Source organism: Nicotiana tabacum, chromosome 16 (assembly GCF_000715075.1).
Source record: "Nicotiana tabacum cultivar K326 chromosome 16, ASM71507v2, whole genome shotgun sequence".
NCBI classification, from domain to species: domain Eukaryota; kingdom Viridiplantae; phylum Streptophyta; class Magnoliopsida; order Solanales; family Solanaceae; genus Nicotiana; species Nicotiana tabacum.
Genome location: NC_134095.1, coordinates 165,465,410 through 165,484,674, shown reverse-complemented (window position 1 = coordinate 165,484,674; position 19,265 = coordinate 165,465,410). Strand labels below are relative to the sequence as shown.

The 19,265-nt window shown below is 35.3% G+C and overlaps 2 protein-coding genes across 2 annotated transcripts; one reads left to right on the top strand and one right to left on the bottom strand.

Annotated features, from left to right (window-relative positions):
- The first annotated feature begins 7,012 nt into the window (after window positions 1–7,012).
- On the top strand, window positions 7,013–11,487 carry LOC107775269 (putative membrane protein At1g16860). The gene is made up of 4 exons (XM_016594988.2): window positions 7,013–7,824; window positions 9,728–9,883; window positions 10,471–10,682; window positions 10,822–11,487. Exons 1-4 carry the CDS (start codon window positions 7,084–7,086, stop codon window positions 11,012–11,014), a joined length of 1,302 nt encoding a protein of 433 aa, XP_016450474.1. The 5' UTR covers window positions 7,013–7,083; the 3' UTR covers window positions 11,015–11,487.
- A 196-nt stretch (window positions 11,488–11,683) lies between these two features.
- LOC107775270 (tropinone reductase-like 3) lies at window positions 11,684–15,644 on the bottom strand. The gene is made up of 6 exons (XM_016594989.2): window positions 15,232–15,644; window positions 13,961–14,077; window positions 12,680–12,814; window positions 12,363–12,485; window positions 12,178–12,279; window positions 11,684–12,085 (listed from the first exon to the last, which is right to left on the bottom strand). The coding sequence occupies exons 1-6, from the start codon at window positions 15,361–15,363 to the stop codon at window positions 11,936–11,938; spliced, it is 759 nt and encodes a 252-aa protein (XP_016450475.1). The 5' UTR covers window positions 15,364–15,644; the 3' UTR covers window positions 11,684–11,935.
- Window positions 15,645–19,265: the final 3,621 nt, after the last annotated feature.

Here is a 19,265-nt window from a genome sequence, read left to right as displayed (position 1 = left end):
TACGCGGTAAAATCATCAATTGGGACGGACCAAGTCACAATCCCCAATAGTGCACGACCCCACGCTCATCATCAAGCGTGTGCCTCACCTAAATATAGCACTACGATGTGCAATCCGGGGTTTCAAACCCTCAGGACATCATTTACAATCATTACTCACCTCGAACCGGCTAATTCTCTAGCTCGCGATGCCTTTGCCCCTTGAATTGGCCTCCACGCACGTCGAATCTATCCAAAATCAGAACGAATACGTCACAATATGCTAAGGGAACAAAGCCCAAGCGAGAATAATCAACAAAGGGCACGATTTCAGAAATTACCAAAACCCGAGCCCCGGGCCCACGTCTCGAAATCAGGTAAAATTTATATTTTCAGAATTCTCATACCCTCACGAGTCTAACCATACCAAAATTATCCAATTCCGATACCATTTGGTCCTTCAAATCATCATTTTTATATTTTTGGAAGATTTCACAACTTTTCTTCTCAAATTCCATCCCAAATCACGAATTAAATGATAGATTCATGTATTCTAGCCAAATTTGAGTTAGAATCACTTACCCCGATGAATTTTTTGAAAAACCTTTGAAAAATCGCCAAAATCTGAGCTCTCTAGGTCAAAATATTAAATAAAACCCAAAACCTCGTATTTATAGAGTATCACACAGATTTCCACCTCCGCGGGCTGCACAAAATCGACCGCGGTCCGCACAAAACCAGTGCGGCCCGCACAAAAACGACCGCGGTCGCACAGGCTTTCCTCTTCAGTGACAGACTTTAGTGTTTTGGCCATAACTTTCGCTACAAATGTTCAAATTGCGATATCTTTACCTTTCTGGAAACGAGACACGAAGGAATATAACTTTCGTTTTTGAATCATCTCCAAATTCTTTGTAGAACAAAAGATATGAGCTTCCGAAATAGGACAAGTGAAATGTTCCCCACCGCGGCCGCACTGCATTTTGTGCAGTCCGCACAGCACCCTACCGCGGCCGCACTTCATTTTGTGCGGACCGCGCAGGTGGGTTCCGAGGCCTGCAACCTTTCTAGACCTGCTACAACTATGATTTTCGGCCTAAAATATCCCGGAACCTACCCGGGACTTCAAACCAATTGTACCAACACATCCCATGACATCGTTCAAACTTGTTCAAAACTTTGGAACGCTCACAACAACACCAAAATAACCAATTTAACATAGGATTCAAGCCTAAGAACTCCAAGAACTCTTAAATTATGCTTTCAATCAAAAAGTCTATCAAACCTCACCCGAATGACCTGAAATTTTGCACACACATCCCAAATAACACAACGAAGCTACTACAACTCTCGTAATTTCTTTCCGACCCCTATATCAAAATCTCGCCTATCAACCGGAAATCGCCAAAATATCAACTTCGCCAATTTAATCCTACATCTTCTCTACAACTCCAAAACCCATTCCGATTGCGCTCCTAAGTCACAAATCACCGAACGGAGCTAACCAAACCATAAAATTTTCAATCCGAAATCATATACAAACAAGTCAAATATTGGTCAAGCCTTTCAAATCTCAAACTTCAAACTGGGAATTGTTCTTCCAAGTTTATTCCGATTATCTTGAAAACCAAAACCAACGATCTACATAAATCATATTATATTACACGGGGCAAGTCATGCCCGAGAACTGGCAAGCGAAATGCAAAAGCTCAAAACAACCGGTCGGGTCGTTACAATCATTCATACACAAGGCAAAATTCTAATTATTCTTATTTTAAAAAAGTATTGGTACAGTAAAATTTTAGTTATTTGGAATTCAATGAAATGGAGAGACTCATTCTATATTTTCTAGCACCGACAATTATTAATTCCTTTGTTTTGCACAGACCTTCGAGATCATTTATTTTCAAATATCATTACACATGTGTGTACGTGTGTGCATTTATTTAGCCCAAAGAAAAATAAGTTAGAATGTTGGGAGCTAAATGGTTATGCCATATTTTCTAGTTTGTAAAAATAGGGCAGCCCATAAGATTTGAACCTGAACCAACGACACAAATATAAATTGGGTATAATTGCCTATTACTCGACTCGTCTACCTTACTTTACCCACGAGTGTAGTTGCACTTTCAATTGAATTGTAAATATTATTAAAGTTATAAAATCCACCATCAAGGTTGATTTATAATGTTGTTCAAGTTAGAACTCAATAGTTATGCTATATTTTTCCCTTTGAAAACGGGGCACTCTGATGAGATTTGAACCTGAACCACCGATATAAATTTTAAGGATTAAGTCTTCTGCTGACATAATAATATTAATGTGGTATAATTGCCTATTACTCGACTTGTCATATTACTTTAGAACCCAAGAGTATAGTTTTCTTTCTATTGAATTGTAAATATTGTTAAAGTAATAAAATCTACTATCAGAGTTGATTTATAATGTTGTTAAAGTTACAAAATCCACGTAGGGCGACTATACATTCCGATATCTTATATGCAAATCAGAAATAATAGATGCTAACTAAACAATCAAATTTTTGGTAATTGAGAGAGACTATCTTCTTTATCTTTCGAATTAGCCATCTTTATGGATTTCATATTTACCTACCGTTGAAGGTTTTATTGACAACTTATAATCAATAATGTGTGTATCTCAGATTGGTTAACGTATTAAAAAGTTCGGTGAATATCAAGTATCGGCCAGAAAAAGTTTGTAGCTCAAGCAACGAATTTAAAAGTCTGAATTTAATGTATTTCGAGCTCATTGATACAGAGACAACCGTTCTTGAATTTCTATTTCTAACCTTTACTAATTCATTTTTTTTGCACAGATCTTCGATATAATATGGCCTTCCAGGGAAATGGTTATAGCTTAGGACGGACTATTATTCAATATCTGCTCGAATCACATACAAAATGGAAAATGTTTACTGCCAGCCTGCCAGGCAGATGATGTATGATGAACTATCTCAAGAAATTATTAAATTAATCGAGTTTGATGAAAAGATAATAAGTTATGATGTCAATAATAAACATATTCTTTCAAGTTAAGGATTAATCACATCGGCATCCTTGGCAAAAGTTTTTAACTTTCCTCTTTAGATGTAATTTCCTATTTATGTGTACTTGGCATTATTTCGACACTTTATGTTATTGGATATTTATTCTATTTATATATTATCTCCATTTTCAAGAGCAATTACTACTAAGGTTAAAATGAGGAAAAAAAATTCTTTGTGAGGAAAAAAAATAATCTTGTCACGAACTTCTAAAATAATAAATAATTTGAGATAACTATTTTTATAAAGACAGATAATTTGAGATAAAGGGAGTATATCTTAGCAACTGGATTATAAGCATACAAGTTTGTATAATTGCATCTTAAAAAGATTTACTCTAATCTTAGACAAATTGTTTGTGAGTCCTTTAAATGCGTTTTTTTTTTTCCTAAAAAAATGCGTATATTAATCATTAACAATTAATAAAGGTCCAAATCGGATAGAATTTTTTGGTTATTCAGTTCTAATAAAAATTTCATCAAAACTAGTGAAATATCAAAATAGCAACAGAAGGTAGAGATTCTTTGCAGTTAGGCCCTCAACTATGTGCCGAGTTACCCTTGTTCAAGGGGAGTCAATTGATATCCTGTTGTCGGAAAATTATAATGTGTAAATAGGTCAATCGTGACCAAGAGGCCACGGATTCAAGCCGTGGAAATCAATGTTTTAAAAGGCGTGGGCATAAGGCGAAACGTTTTACATATGCCTCAGCGAGGCGTAAGCCCCGATGCACGGGACATAAGCCCCATAGATATTTAATTTTTAATATTTTTTAAAATAATATAATTACAATAAATATTTATAAGCAGTTAAAATTGCATAAGAATTGAAGAAAACTATAAATATGTGAAGTGGCGCGTGCATGCTCCATCCCCACAAAAAATTAGTCAAAATAATCTATTATACGCTACTCAGAAGCACAAGTAACTTGAGTCGAAAAGAATAAATTTTTCTATATGGAGGAACAAAAAGGATGACTAACTTGCAATTTGAAATTTGAACTTGCTGCTATGAAGGAGAATGAATATTTGTAAAAAAAATTGAATATTCGTTGTTTTTAGGAGATATTAACAAAGTAGCGGACAAGATAAAGAATTGGGAAAGAACATGAATTAGGGCTTCAATCAATAAAAAAAAAAGGTCTTGACTTTTAAATTTAATATATTTCAGTTCCATTTTAAAATTTTTGAGTAATTACCAAGATGAATTTTGAGAATTCGGATATTATATAAATGACTTATTCGACAAATTTTAATTTAATTTGAAAAAGTCTCTGGGGGTTATGCTTCACTAAAAAACGCACCTCAAATGCCCGGGCGCACGCCCCGAATTGCTGGGCGTACGCCTCTTGAGACTTTCGCCCCGCACCATCGCCTCGGGGCGTTTTTGGTGTGCCCCGCCCAGGGCTCGCTCTGAAAACGCCTTTTAAAACACTGGTGAAAACAATCTCATGTAGAAATGCAGGGTAAGATTGCGTACAATAGACACTTATAGTCTCCCTTCCCTCGGACTCCGCATATAGTAGGAGTTTAGTGTACTGGCTATCCTTTTCTTAGATAACTCAATTTTTTAAATATATTATATGTTAAATTCTTTCAGATTTCGTATGTTTACTTCTTTATATTTTGGATCATTTTAGTGAAACTGTGGACTCCGCCCTTATCTCATAGAAATTGAAATTGATGGGAACCAAGTTACTGTAGTTGACCAATACACTAACATGGCTACTAACTAAATGACTTGATATATTTGATTAAGATGTGATAATTGCAAATTTGTTGCACTGTTTTAAGGTAATTACGCTTGAGAAATAAATTGTGACAGCAAAAGGTCAACTACCCTTTTGGACACAAGATTTGAAAGTGACTATACCAGTTTAACAAATTGAAAAGTTCAAATATCAATTTTCTTGCACTTATTTGGGTACATTCTGAATCTCTAATTTAGATTCCTGTTTTAGGTCCCATTTGTTTTTTTTTTAAATTTAAAATGTTTGAATATGAGATAAACATTTTTAAATGAAAAATTAAGATTTTTAAATTTCATAAAAGCTTGGCTAAACGGGGCTATTAGCATTTAACAATGGTGTTTTTATCGGCTTAGATTATCTTTTGACCTAATACATACTTTATATCATAGGATTATGGTTAGCGACCTTGAGTTTTAAATGTTCGTTTTTAACCTTCCTTTTGAACTTAGAGCCTGTTTGGACATATAATTTTTTTCATTTTTTCCGATTTTTTTTTTACTTTTTTTTGAAATATGTGTTATGACATAAAATTTTCAATTTTCACTTGAAGATGAGATTTAAATTTTTTTGAAAATTTTAAAAACTACAAAAAGCTATTTTTCAAAATTTTCACTCAGATCACTCACAAAACTTCAAAAACAACCCAAATTATATTCATGTCCAAACACAACTCTAATTTTCAAATATCATTTTCACTTTTTTTTTTAGAATTTTAAAATCCTTATGTCCAAACGCCCACTTAATTATAATGGAATAAGATTGACGATCACCATATAAGAAATGAGAATTTAATATAAAACATAATTATAAAACTCAAAAAGGACCGCAGGGGATAAATGAGTTGGTTGGGTGAATGGTTTTCCACATGGGAGACCTAGGATCGATTCCCCTCACAACAGCCTCCTCAGTGAGAGCTCATTGCACCGGGCATCCCTAGTGTGGTTTACATCTTCTGCGTGGTTTGAATTATTGCACAGTAAGCAGGTTACCCAAGAAAAAACAAAATCCTTCGAATGCCATCTTTTAATAGAGATTATCCCTAATTAAAATTTCAAGCTAAACATGATTTTACTAGTGCATTATTTACAAAAAAGGATTATTTATATAAAATTTAATTGACAGTATAATACATAGGAGAACCTTTGGCTAAGTTATTCACATGACAAAACCTAGAGATGCCAATAGTTTATTTGCCACCGACAGAAATAAATAAAAGAGAAAAAATGTCAAGGAGATGGAAATAAATATAAAAAATTAAGGCTTATTTAATTAATTTTCATAAAAAAACAAAAATTGATGTAACAACTGTCAACTCAAGATCTGCTGTCTAACGTCATTGGCTTTCTACTAACAACGTAAATAGAAAATGCTTCGTCCTCTTCAACTTATTTACCCGACGATGTTTTTAATTATAAATGCGTCAAAATAATTAATATGATTTTAATTAATACTCCGTATAATACTTATAACATTTTTAACTTTTAACAATAAATTTATTGAATCGTTAAATTTTGAACTATAATGTGATAGGTTCTCTATTAAGATAATTTTCAACTATTATTCTAAAATTTTCTTCCAAGTCTATAATAGTATACATAAATCAAATTTACATTTTAAATTCATTGCCTAATCTAATATAATCACATAAAATTTAAGGGAAAATGGGTGATAAATTATATATTCACTTAGTTTCTAAGAGTTCGTTTGGCCATAAAAAAGAACTTTACTTTTTTCGAATTTTTTTTACCTTTTTCCGAATCAGTATTTAGCCATGGAAATTTTTCTTTTTTCACTTGAAAATAAATTTTGAAATTTTTTCGAAAATTTGATAAACTCCAAAAGCAGTTTTTCAAAAAATTTCACTTCTGATCACTCACAAAAATTCAAAAATAGCCTAAAATTGTGTTCATGTCCAAATACAACTCTAATTTTTAAATACTATTTTTACTTAAATTTTGTTTTTTACTTTTTTTTTTCAGAAATATTAGAATTCTTATGTCCAAACGCCCACTAACTCAAATTAGCTAGGATTAATTTTGTAATAATATTATATAACTTAAATCTTAAGAGCGCGCAAAATAGCCGACACACCAAGAATGGACAGACAGCGCACGTTGTAATGCAATTTAGGGACAGGGGACAAAACCGTCATTATCACTAATCTCCAGGTCCTTTTCGTCTTTTGCCACTTCCCCTTTCCCTTCACCTCCATTTCCTCACTCACTTACTCTAACACTCAACTCTCTCCTTCTGCAACTTCACACACACACATACACTCCCTCTCACCCAAAATGGGTTCTCGAAGCGGGTCGCACCAGCTGAGCAACGGGTTAATCGTCTCGGGTCGACCCGAGCAGCTCAAGGAACGTCAGCCCACAATGGCCTCCCGCGCCGTGCCGTACACTGGTGGCGACGTCAAGAAGTCCGGCGAGTTGGGGAAGATGTACGGCGTCGGTCCTCCTGGCCCACCACCAACTCTTCTCAAACCCTCATCAAGGTCCTCATCTTCACAGCACAACAACAGCGGACCTGTTAGATCCGGCCCGAATTCCGGCCCTATGGTCCATAAACCCGGAAGTTCCGGCCCGATTAGGAAATCATCATCGTCTTCCTCCGGTCAGCTTATGACTCCGATTCAACCTACAGGCCTCATTACATCTGGCCCGTTGAGTACTAATGCGAGCCGGCGATCCGGCCCGCTCGAGCCCACCGGTTCGTTTAAGAAAGTTGTGTACGGTTCTGCTGTTACGAGCTTGGGAGATGTGATAAAGCTAGGATTCAGGGTTTCAAGGGTAACAATGTGGGTGTTTTTAGTGGTAGTGTTGATGGGTTTGGTGGTGGGTGCATTTCTAATGGTGGCGGTTAAAAAGGCGATGATTCTCGTGGCGATAGCGGGTGTTTTAGCTCCAATGGTGATGATTTTACTGTGGAATTTTGGGTATAAAGAACGAGGGTTGTTGGGTTTTTTGAAAAGATATCCTGATGCTGAGCTTAGAGGTGCCGTTGATGGTCAATATGTCAAGGTCACTGGGGTAATTTCGCAAACATTTACTAGCTTTGCTTATATCAGTTCTTAAATTTTCATTCTTAATATTGAGTGTGATGTGATGAGGTTGATGTTTCTAATTCTTGTTTTTAGTTATAATTTTGTAATTAGGTGGTAGTTAGTACATAATACTCACTCCATCCCAATTTAAGTGGGGGTGTTTGATTGGATACGGGATTCAATAGAGAAAGAAATACTTTTGAAACTTATGGTTTAAAATAAGGCAAATATTTCTATGGCTATGAATCATATTATTAAGGTAAAGTTAGAAATGTGTCACTCTTTTTGGAATAAGGAAAAGGAAAGAGTATCACAGTAATTGGGACGGAGGGAGTAGTTTAGTAGGATGGTACTGATGCTAGTTTTGAGACTGGCCATTTACCATTTGGTCCTTGGAGGTGTAGATTACCTTATGTTCTGGAATGAGATTTTGTCTGTGCAAACATTTGGCATGCTTATTACGTGGCGACGATGGTTTTAATTAGAGGTAGATCCATGATTTTAAGACTGTCATTCATCATCTTGTCTTCAAAGGTAAAGTTTGCTATGTTCTGGAGTGAGATTCTGTTTGTGAGGATCTTTATTGTGTTTTGAATTTGAGTTAAAGATACCATGGCTCTTGAACTAACCCAGGTTCTGCTTAAAGAAGGGTTATGTGCACCTTTTATCTGTGGGTTTCCAATCTTGGCTGCTGAGGCCTGAGTTATGGATACTCTAAGGGATCGTTTGGTTACCGGGATAGGGATACTAATCCTGGGATAAAATTTGGTACTTCATCTATCCCAAGCTTGGTAATGGTTATTAGGCCATTGGCTGATATTGGTATCAGTTTTATACCAAAAAATTGGTATTAACTGTCCCACATTGGATGTGGGATAATAATCCCTATCAATCCCAGGACAAACCTTTATATGTCCTAAAGGTTTTCGAAGTTCTTAATGGGACAGAGTTGTTGTAGGAGGATATAGGGGATAACCTAATTTGGTGTGGAAGGGATAGATACTATGTTGCTCAGGTCATTTAAAAATGTTCGCGCCCGTGTCCGATCCTCCAAAAATGCAAGTTGCATTTCCTAGCACCCGTCGATGAGGGTGAGTAGTTGCTAGCGAACTGTGTATATTCATTAAATTAAAAATCTATGCGAGAGGACTGGAGTTCGATTTTCGAAACGCCCCCAATTATTTGTTATCAATTATTATTTTGCACCCAAGAGTGCGGCCTAGTGGTCAATGATGTGGATTGAGAATCATGAGGTCCCCAGTTCAAATTCCAACGGAGTCAAAAATACTACGTGATTTCTTCCCATCTGTCCAAACATTGGTGGACAAAGTTACCTGGTACCTGTTACTGGTGGGAGGTAGCAGGTATCCTATGGAATTAGTCGAGGTGCGCCCAAGTTGGCCAGACACCACGATTATAAAAATATTATCGATAAGTATTTAATTAATTAAATGTAAAAAAATCAAGTCATTCATTATTATATAACAACCATTGGTCATTTAATCAAATAAAAATTGAGTTAAATTACATTGTTGACAAGAAATATAAGTTAATTTTCAACAAGAATGTACTGGTCTGTTCCCTGAATCCTAAAAGTTTATGTGATGTTGAAACTGACTTTTATATACACACCCGTGACGGATATACGCACCCGTACCTAAGCACAATTTTATGTGTTGTTTCACTGGATTTATGGATTCACAAAATTTCTTACACACTGAAGAGCATTTGGAAGAAAACCATACAGAAAGTTACCTCACAGTTATTAATGTTTGTTTTGAATATGTTATAACATGCTGTTTGGTTGTATTCAGACATCTAAGTTTCCACATTTAAATTTCTTCCATTCCTAGAATAATAGGAAGAGTATAATATACTGTTTTGTGTAGGTTGTCACTTGTGGAAGTATCCCACTTGAAACTTCTTTTCAGCAGATACCTAGATGTGTATATGCTTCTACAGAACTGTATGAATACAAAGGTTGGGGTGGTAAATCTGCACATCCTAGCCACCGTTGCTTCTCATGGGGACGCAGGCATTCGGAGGTTAGTTTGCATTTATTTACTATTTGAGCATTTCCAGGCTTGCTTGGCAAAAATGAATTGGTATTGCCCATCTCGGAATTTTATCTCAAGTATCACATTATTCTTTTATAACACAATTGCAAAAATACACTTGCTGTTGGTCCTTGTTTCAATTTGTCCCCGTGAGAGCTTTGTAATGCTTCCAATTTATTCCAAAGCATTTGTACTCTTATCATGTAGGAACTTGAATAAAGTTGTATTAGGTTTAAGAGCTGAAAGGTTGGGAGCCGGGGCATGCGGGGCCCATGGACTGTCAATATTCAAGGTTGAATAACTAATAACATGCTAATCTCTACAAGTTCATAGAATATATCAAAAGGCCTGACCAACATCATATGCTAACTATTAGACTTGAATATCAGAAGCTTCATCATATGCTAACTCTTCTGCTTCGGCTGGTTAGCTTTTGCATGGTTGTTGACATGGCTATTGCTGTAGTGTTAGTGATAGTTAATCCTTGTGATTCTGTATGTATTGGCCTAACTCCTAATCGTTTGTCCTAAAACTCCAATTGAAGATTCATGGTTGCTTTTACCTCTTGAAAACAGAAATATGTAGCTGATTTCTATATCTCAGACTTCCAGTCGGGATTAAGAGCTATGGTGAAGGCAGGTTATGGAGCAAAAGTTGCCCCATTTGTCAAGCCGACAACAGTTATTGATGTAACAAAGAGTAACAAAGAGTTGTCTCCCAACTTCCTGCGCTGGCTTGCTGATCGGAGCCTCTCAAGTGATGACCGCATAATGCGCCTCAAAGAAGGGTAAGTTGTGGTTTTATCTTGCAATTCACGAACTTGACAGATGATTTCACATGGGCTTTCATATTTATGTGCCTCTATCATAATTTTGTGACAACCTTCCGAGTCTTGGCTCATTCTTTGTGGTTGCTCCTAATGACAGCTACATCAAAGAAGGGAGCACTGTAAGCGTCATGGGTGTTGTAAGGCGCCATGAGAATGTCCTAATGATTGTTCCACCAGCGGAGCCTATTTCAACAGGTTGTCAGTGGACTCGCTGCCTTCTCCCTACTTACATTGAAGGCCTCATCTTAACATGTGATGACAGTCAGAATTCAGATGTGATCCCTGTATAAGTTTGCTCATGTAGTTTCAATTTTGATTTCTGATGAGTCATGACGATAGAGTGAATCAGATGGCAATGTGGGGACAGCAAAACCTCCTTGGTTGTGCCAGTGCAAAGATTCAAGTGTAACATCAAACAGGGAACATCAGCAGGGAAAGCTGAAGATGGTAGACGTCTGAAGTTAGTTTTCCCACGTTTTCACTATTTTAGCAGAGATCGCGAAGGAAGAGGAGGAAAAAGCGTTCTACCTTAAGCAGCTAGTCGTGTTGTATCGTGCATATTTCATTTCTGGTTTGGTTTTAGATACTTCTATGTACATAAACTATCAAGGTATTTATATATGTTCATATTTTGGCTTTAGCTTTCATTTCATATGCACATTCGGCTGTGGGGTTCCTCTGTAAAATAATGAGTTCTATATTATTATAAGCATTAAGCTTCTCTTGTAATTGTATCAGTAATATTACACTCTTCATTTCATTAGCTCCGTGTCTCAACTATCACCTGTTAATAAAGAGTTTATCACCTATGTCGATGCTTTCCCATAAGTGGGGGTCTAGAGAGGATAGCGTGTATGCCGACCTTACGTCTTTACTCCTACTTATAGGAAGGCAGAGAAATGTGAGGTTGTTTCTGGTAGATCCTTGACTCAAGAAAGATAAAAGGAAAGAAGAATGTCTAAAGGAGGTAGTAATTTATAAAATGCATTGAAGTAACGGTAAAGGGTAAATGGGATAGCACTCTACCCCAGTGTTCACAATGTTATCAGACATTTTACTAATGAGAAAAGTAAACACTTTCATTTGCTCACAAAGGCAAATATCCAAAAGCGAATGCTTTAGAATATTCTATTTTTCAACACCATAAGCATGTCCTCCGAGAGTGACACAAGGGAGCTAAAACCAGAACGAGAGGCACCACGATCAAGAGGTTAAAGTCTGGAAGGCATTCCTCCAGCGACAACCAGAGTTTCTCCGGTTACATAAGCAGCGTCTTCAGAAGCTAAATACGCAACAGCTGCGGCCATATCTTGTGTTGTTCCAAGCCTATTGAGTAATGTCTTGCCCTCAATCTCTCTCCTCTATACACAATCAGCAATTAGTTAACAAATAAACAATGGATATTCATCTTGTTTTATCATTGAGTAAGAGATTTAAATTAATAAGAACTTACCACATGTTCATTCTGTGTAATGAAATCAGCAAAGTGTGTAGGTACAAAACCCGGTGCTACACAGTTTACACGAGTACCTGGACTCATTTCAGATGCTAGAGCCTGGTATCAAACAAGACAATTAGAAAAAAGCTAATAGGTCATAGTTACTTATGTGGCAGGATGCCAACTTAAAAAGTTAGCACCTTAGTAAGTCCAAGAAGCGCCGTTTTTGTCACCCCATACATACCCATGGAAGCTGGTGGTGAGTAACCAGAAATTGAGGAAATCAGAACTGACGAACCCTTCTTAAGGTAAGGCGCTGCGTCCTATATAAGCGACAGAAAGAGCAGAATATTATGTGCAATGGCCAAAACATGAAAAAGTAAGCATTTGGACAGAGGAATTTCAAATAAATGGAAAGATGTGATAAAGAACAAATAGTTAGTATCCTTTAATGTATTCGATAAATGCTCCAGGAAGTAAAACATGCATTTGCAACATTTTATTCTCATCAACTTACTTGTAGTAATAGTATAGAGGCTTTGACATTGATATCCCACAGCTTGTCAAGGACCGATTCTTTAGTTTCTAGTATTGCATCCACTGAAGGATTGACAGCAGCATTTGACACGACGACGTCTAGTTTCCCATATTTCTGGAAAATTACAAATTTATATCAAAAAAGCTGGATGATACGAAATAAAACAGCATTGACTACTCATTTTTCGTAGTTAGATGTTAGAAAAAACGTGCAATTAGCCTTAAAGAAATTCTTAGATCTAAAAACCATTCCCAAGGAAACAAATAAACGCTTGACCTCCAAGAGATGTAAGCACAGACCAAGAAGTGTTGATATGAGGAGATTAGATACTAGGATAACGGAAAATACTCCAACTTTTCTCACTGATCGGGATCCCAATCAAGATTTAACAATTTAAGAATTGTGAAAATTAAGAGTAGGAATACCCTGCTGAATATGGAAATTACGGGGTTTGAGAATAGATAAAGCTTTTATTTGTGCAATCAAAATAGTGACATTGCGTTCCTGCAGCGCAACCACATATCTTGTACCTGATCTTATGTGATTTTGGCTGTAAGCATAATCTGGCAGATAAACCAATAAGATACCTAAGAACCTTGATGAAATGTGCCTAATACCTGTACATGAACTGATAACTAAGTGGTGTTTGTTCAAAATACAGGTGTAAGAAACGTCATTAGAGAAACATTCTTCAGTTTTTACAAAAACGAAAAATTATTCCCAGATATGTTTTCTGAAACAGGTGCCTCCTAAATCAAGAGCCTATCGAAGCTCTCTTTTAGGTCCTAAAATCTCTTCACCCAATGACCCTTTTCAATCATTTAAGTCTTATTTGCACTTGCTAATAATTAGAAAGATAAGAGAAACTACTACTTTGTGAACCATTTGCCTATAAAAGATTATGTACAGAGACTCTACGACCTATTCTTATCCACCTGATTCAGGAAAATAGCTGCACCAGTGCACCTGGACCTTTGATTCAATGGTTAGACTCCTTAGAAACACCCTTAAGCGAAAAACAACAGAGAAAGGTGAATTACAAGTAATTGCTTCGCATGCTAAAGAGTTTGTTACAGTTAGACTTAAAACATATAAATTAAATCAGTTTCAGTTGGTCCGAATATGAGCTAAAGAAGATTACAAACACCAATAGACCTAAAAGACCCCATTGATTCAAAATTCTGAACCGAAGTTACAATTTTAAATTTCAATTCAAGGGTCAGGCCGGAACAGTGGTACAGTGCACAGTATCATTCATACCTGAATGGTTCTCTCTATCAAATTCTTCCTCTGTTGTGCATTTGACACATGACATACTAAACCAAAGACTTCAATTCCTCGATCACTAAGTGTCTTTACTGCTTCATCTACATTTTTCTGTAAAATGAATATACAATACCTCAAGTCAAATCCAGCATGACAAAGAGAGCAAGAATAGACAGATACACATACTTCCATCCAGAAAAAAGTTGCAAAATACCGGTGGTTAAATAGCACACAATCACACACAAAGAAAACTGAGAACAGGAAATAAGCTGAAGAGAGTTGTCCACTATGAAAGAAAAGAAACGGTGCATGAGATCCCCCATTACAATCTCCTTTAAATACTCCAAGTGTTTTCCGAACCAATTGAGCCAATAAGCCTCTCAATAGAAGAAAAAATATACTCCCTCTGTCCCAATTTATGTTGCGGACAAGGCACGGAGTTTAAGAAAATAAAACTTGTAGTCTAAAACAAGGAATAAACATTTTTGTAGGTACAAATCATCTCATTAAGGTTAAAATGTAATTAGATTGTTTCTTAATAAGGAAATATGACATTCTTTTGGGACAAACAAAAAAAGAAAGTATGACACATAAACTAGGACAGAGAGTAAGAGGGTTCAGATTTAAGATCGCTCCACTCTTTGAGTTGCTCCACGCAACGCAATGGTCAGTGGTCAGGGACAAGTTGCGTAACTCTTAGAAGTTTCTATGCAACCACGCACTGGTCACGCTCTGATCGTGCACGGCTAATAAGTCCCATATTTTCTTCACTAGTCCATATCACATGGCTCTGCCCCCCGCATCTCTCTATATCGGCCCTCAACCTCCCCTACCTATACAGATTCCCATTTTTTCCCAATTTTGGGTTGCACCGTGATCATTCGTGGTCGGATCGCAATTCTATTCCACCAGAATTCAAAACATAAAGTCAACAAGAAAACAATGGTCCTATGCCTTTTGTTTGACACAATTTTTCTAGTACAAAATGCATATATAACTACAAAAAGCTGCAATTCATAGTAATTTTACCTAGCTTTTACATGTGTATATTCATTTCACAAAAAATAAGAAAATTAATATCCGAATTGAAAACTAGATGAGCTTATCCTCATATGCCAAATTTTCCCACTGATTTTGGAATTAGGATGGAGTATATGCAACAAGATAACTGAAAGGGAAATAAGCATCAAACTTTAGCAAAATTCTCCAAAAATTGGCAAGAAAGGACAATAAAAAATAAAAAAAATTGGGTGAAGAAATAAAACCTGTTTACGAGAGGAGATAACAACAGAAGCACCTTCTAAAGCAAGCCTCTCAGCAATACTAAAACCAATACCCTGTGTTGAAGCTGTGACAATTACCACTTTCCCTTCAAATCTTTTACCAATTTTCTCCATTGCTATATTTGTTTAGATGCTTAACGTTTTGAACAACACAAGATAGAAAGAAGTAGAGTATTAAGAAGCCAATAGCAGCAAGCCAAAATTGATTTCTTTTCTAGGGAAATGGAATACTAGTAATTGTTTTTCTTCTTGGAAAGACAAGACTTTTCTTTCTGTTCAGATTTGGAGATTTTAACTTTGAGTCTTGTTTTGACTAAATTTTTATTTGATATTTATGAAGGGGAGCATTGGGGCTGGCCGTAAAAGGAAGAGGTTAGTTCACACCTCTCGCAATTGCCTTTCTGGAATCCTTTCGCTAGAGCTATTATTGGGTTTTGGTACGATATTTTTGTATATATATGGGTATAATGGGTCCGGTCCCATCCTTTATATAATTGTACACTTTTATTGAATGTGTGTAAACAATCACGTATAGTTGGATAGTATATGGCCTTGTCGGTTTCTATATTGATATATAGTCGTCCATAGTAGCTTTGTCAGCCCAGGGATATTCCATCTCGTGTGTATATATATATATATATATATATATATATATATATATATATATATATATATATATATCTTTTGGGCATGTTTTCTCGTGTATGTTATTCACATGATTCAACAGTTTATTGACAAATGTTATACATGATATACTTAATTCATGTTTATATCTTAGACACATGCTTATGGTTGTTCGACAGGTAAGACTCAGGCATTCGTCATGACCCATCGGTTTGGGTCGTAACAAAAGTGATATCATGAAAGACGAGCAGCAAATAAGGTAGAGATTTAGGCAACTTAATTGACCTACCGGACTCTAAAGAAGAAATTAAAAACTTCTGATTTCTAAGCGAAACTCACTGCTACTTTAACACAAGGGCCGACGTCCATCATTGAAAGTGGCATCTCTAGCAACCATAAAATGTGATTTATAGGTTACGAGTTCGAGTTCGAGTTACGAAAACAACCACTAATACTAATATTAGGATAGGTTGTTTATATCACACCTTTTTGCGAAATACCTTGTACACTAGGCTAGCCTGGGCTACCCTTTATAGAATGATCAAATATTTATGGGAAAATTATGCGACACTTCAAACATATATATAGTGTTTACCATGCGTAGCTATACTTTTAATAAATTTATCAATCGTGGTTATATTTGAATTTTATAGCAAATTCATAAAACAAGAGATCAATTGTTTTGAACTGAAACAAGAGATCAATAAGCTTTCGTAGCTCAGTTGGTCAGAGCGCCCGCTCAGTTCGACTCTCAATATACAAAAGGTATGTGTTATGCATCTGAATACAAGTGATACAGACTGGTAATAATTGAACGGTAACTATAAATAATAATTAGGCAAATTATAGTTACAAGGCTCCAATGACTAATGACTAGTGTTTATACGTAATAAAGAGATGATAAGGTCAATGAGTTGGAGAACGACTTGATCAAACATCACATGTTTTACATGTATGAGGATTTATAGTTTTAAGAATTAAAACTCTCGAAAAATAAAATTTAGGCGAGGCAGTTAAGCTGTTGCAACTTGGATAATCTTAAATATATATATATATATATATATATATATATATATATATATATATATATATATATATTTTGTTTCAAAAAGAATGAACAAATTACTATTTAAAGAGTCAACAACAATTATAATAAATCTAGTGTAATTCTATAAATAGTATTTGGGAAGGGTAGTGTATACCCAGAGTTAATTACCCCTACCTTATAAAGATAGAGAGGTTGTCCGATAAATCCTCGGCTCAAAAAAAAGTGGAGATAAGATAAAGCAACCAAGTAGCAAACAATGATAACAACAATGTAATATGGTAACGAGCGCGAGTGACACAACATGTAATAATAACGAACCATGACTAAGATAATACAAAAATAGTCCTAGTACTAATGGTAAGGAGGAACATACTACCATCAGTCAACCTATAACCCTAATTCTTGACTCCACACCTTCTACCGTGGGTCATATTCTCGGTAAGCTGAAGCAATGACATGTCCTGCTTAATTGTCTCTCCCCAATATTTCTTAGGCCTACCCCTTCCTATCCTTAGACCCATCATAGACAACGACAAAGTCAAATAAGTTTTTTTTTATTATGTTTTTCGTAAATAACTTTTTAAAAATTTTAAATTGTTAATTAATTAACTATTGTGATTTATATTAGTTTCGTGAAAGAATGAATATAGAGAACTCAAGATTTAGCGTGAGGTCAATTCAGAGGTTTTTTTTTTTTTAAGCTATTTAGGTGATACCAATGAGCTTTGTATGCCACTAAAGACAAGGATCCGATAGTCAGAGGCGGATTCAGAATATAAATTTTATGAGTTCAATCTTTAAGATTTTTAGTACTAAACTCATTATATTCTTAAAGTTATGGGTTTATATTTATAATTTATTGGCAATTTTAGTGAACTTTTACATATAAATTTATACTTCATGTCAAAAGTTATAGGTTCAATTGAACCCATTGATATAGAGTTACATCCGCCCCGGCCGATAGTTGCATCCATTTTGCTTCCACTGGATCAAAACCAAAAAAATTAAAAAAGAATAAACATCAGTAAGACAGTATTCTCTTCCTTAGACATTGAGTTATATTCTTTTTGTCATACAATATGATAAGATCGATAAAATTCTTTAACTCTTAAAGATTTTGAGTTCGTGTTAAGAGAATTTAAGAAATTTTACTGGATTCTAATAGACTGAATTTGAGTTAATCGATTTACAACAATAACGATCCAGTGAAATTTGGGGAGGATAATGTGTAAGCAGACCTCACCCCTATCCCAAACGATATACATACTGTTTTCAAAATACCCTCAGCTAAAAAAAACGGGAAAAAAAAGACGAAAAAGCCAAATGTCCTGAATTTTCTTGAAATTAAGATTTTTATTTAATTTTTAAGACAAAATAAGTATTGAGAAATCCCTAAATAATAGTCCTAAAAAATGGCTATATGTGAAGTTCCCCTATTCTCTTTTTAATGCAATAACCACGATAATTCAGAATATAAACTATATGGGTTCAACTTTTAAGGGTTTAGCATTGAACCCATTATATTTTTAAAGTTATGAATTTGTATCTACTATTTTTACAATTTTAACAAATTTTTATACATAAATTTTTACTCTACATCAAAAGTTATGGGTTCAGTTGAACCCGTTATTAGCAGACATACATCCAAAGGCGGACCCATGTGTATGGGTGAGGGGTCACCGGACTCCATAAACTTCGGATAAAATCCTCTATATATATACGTACATATATATTTTGAAAATGGTTAATTTAAAGCAGTTGACACCCTGAACACTAAAAGTCTTTAGGGAATACTGGTTGAACAGAATAATGTACCTCCATCGCACATCTGTCCCTGGCCACGACATGTACACTAAGGTCTGCGTTTAAATCCTCATTTTATGGAAAGACCATAGAATGTGCAAAAAGAAAGACTTGGGACACCACTGATCATACGACGGAGAAACCAACAGCTCTGCCTTAGACCTCGTCATCTACCTAGGAGAAAATATTATACCATTTTGTTGTATATAATATTTGAATAAATTCTACTATTTGTCGGTCGTTTCACAATATCATGCACTAATAATATAAAAAATAAATTTACAATATTATTTTTAAAAAAGTAAGATACAAGGTAAAATTTTATATAAAAAGGCAGGGTACAAGATAAAATATAATTATTTAATAATAAGAAAGGACAAGATGAGAGTAAATTAAAAAAATAAAGAAATGATGCGACCACGCCAAATCGATCGTTCCATAAAGTGACATTTTTCTACACGACGGATTTAACGATACGATACAATAAAATTTAAGTAATTATCAAAATAAATATTGTATTTAAAGTCACAATACGATACAA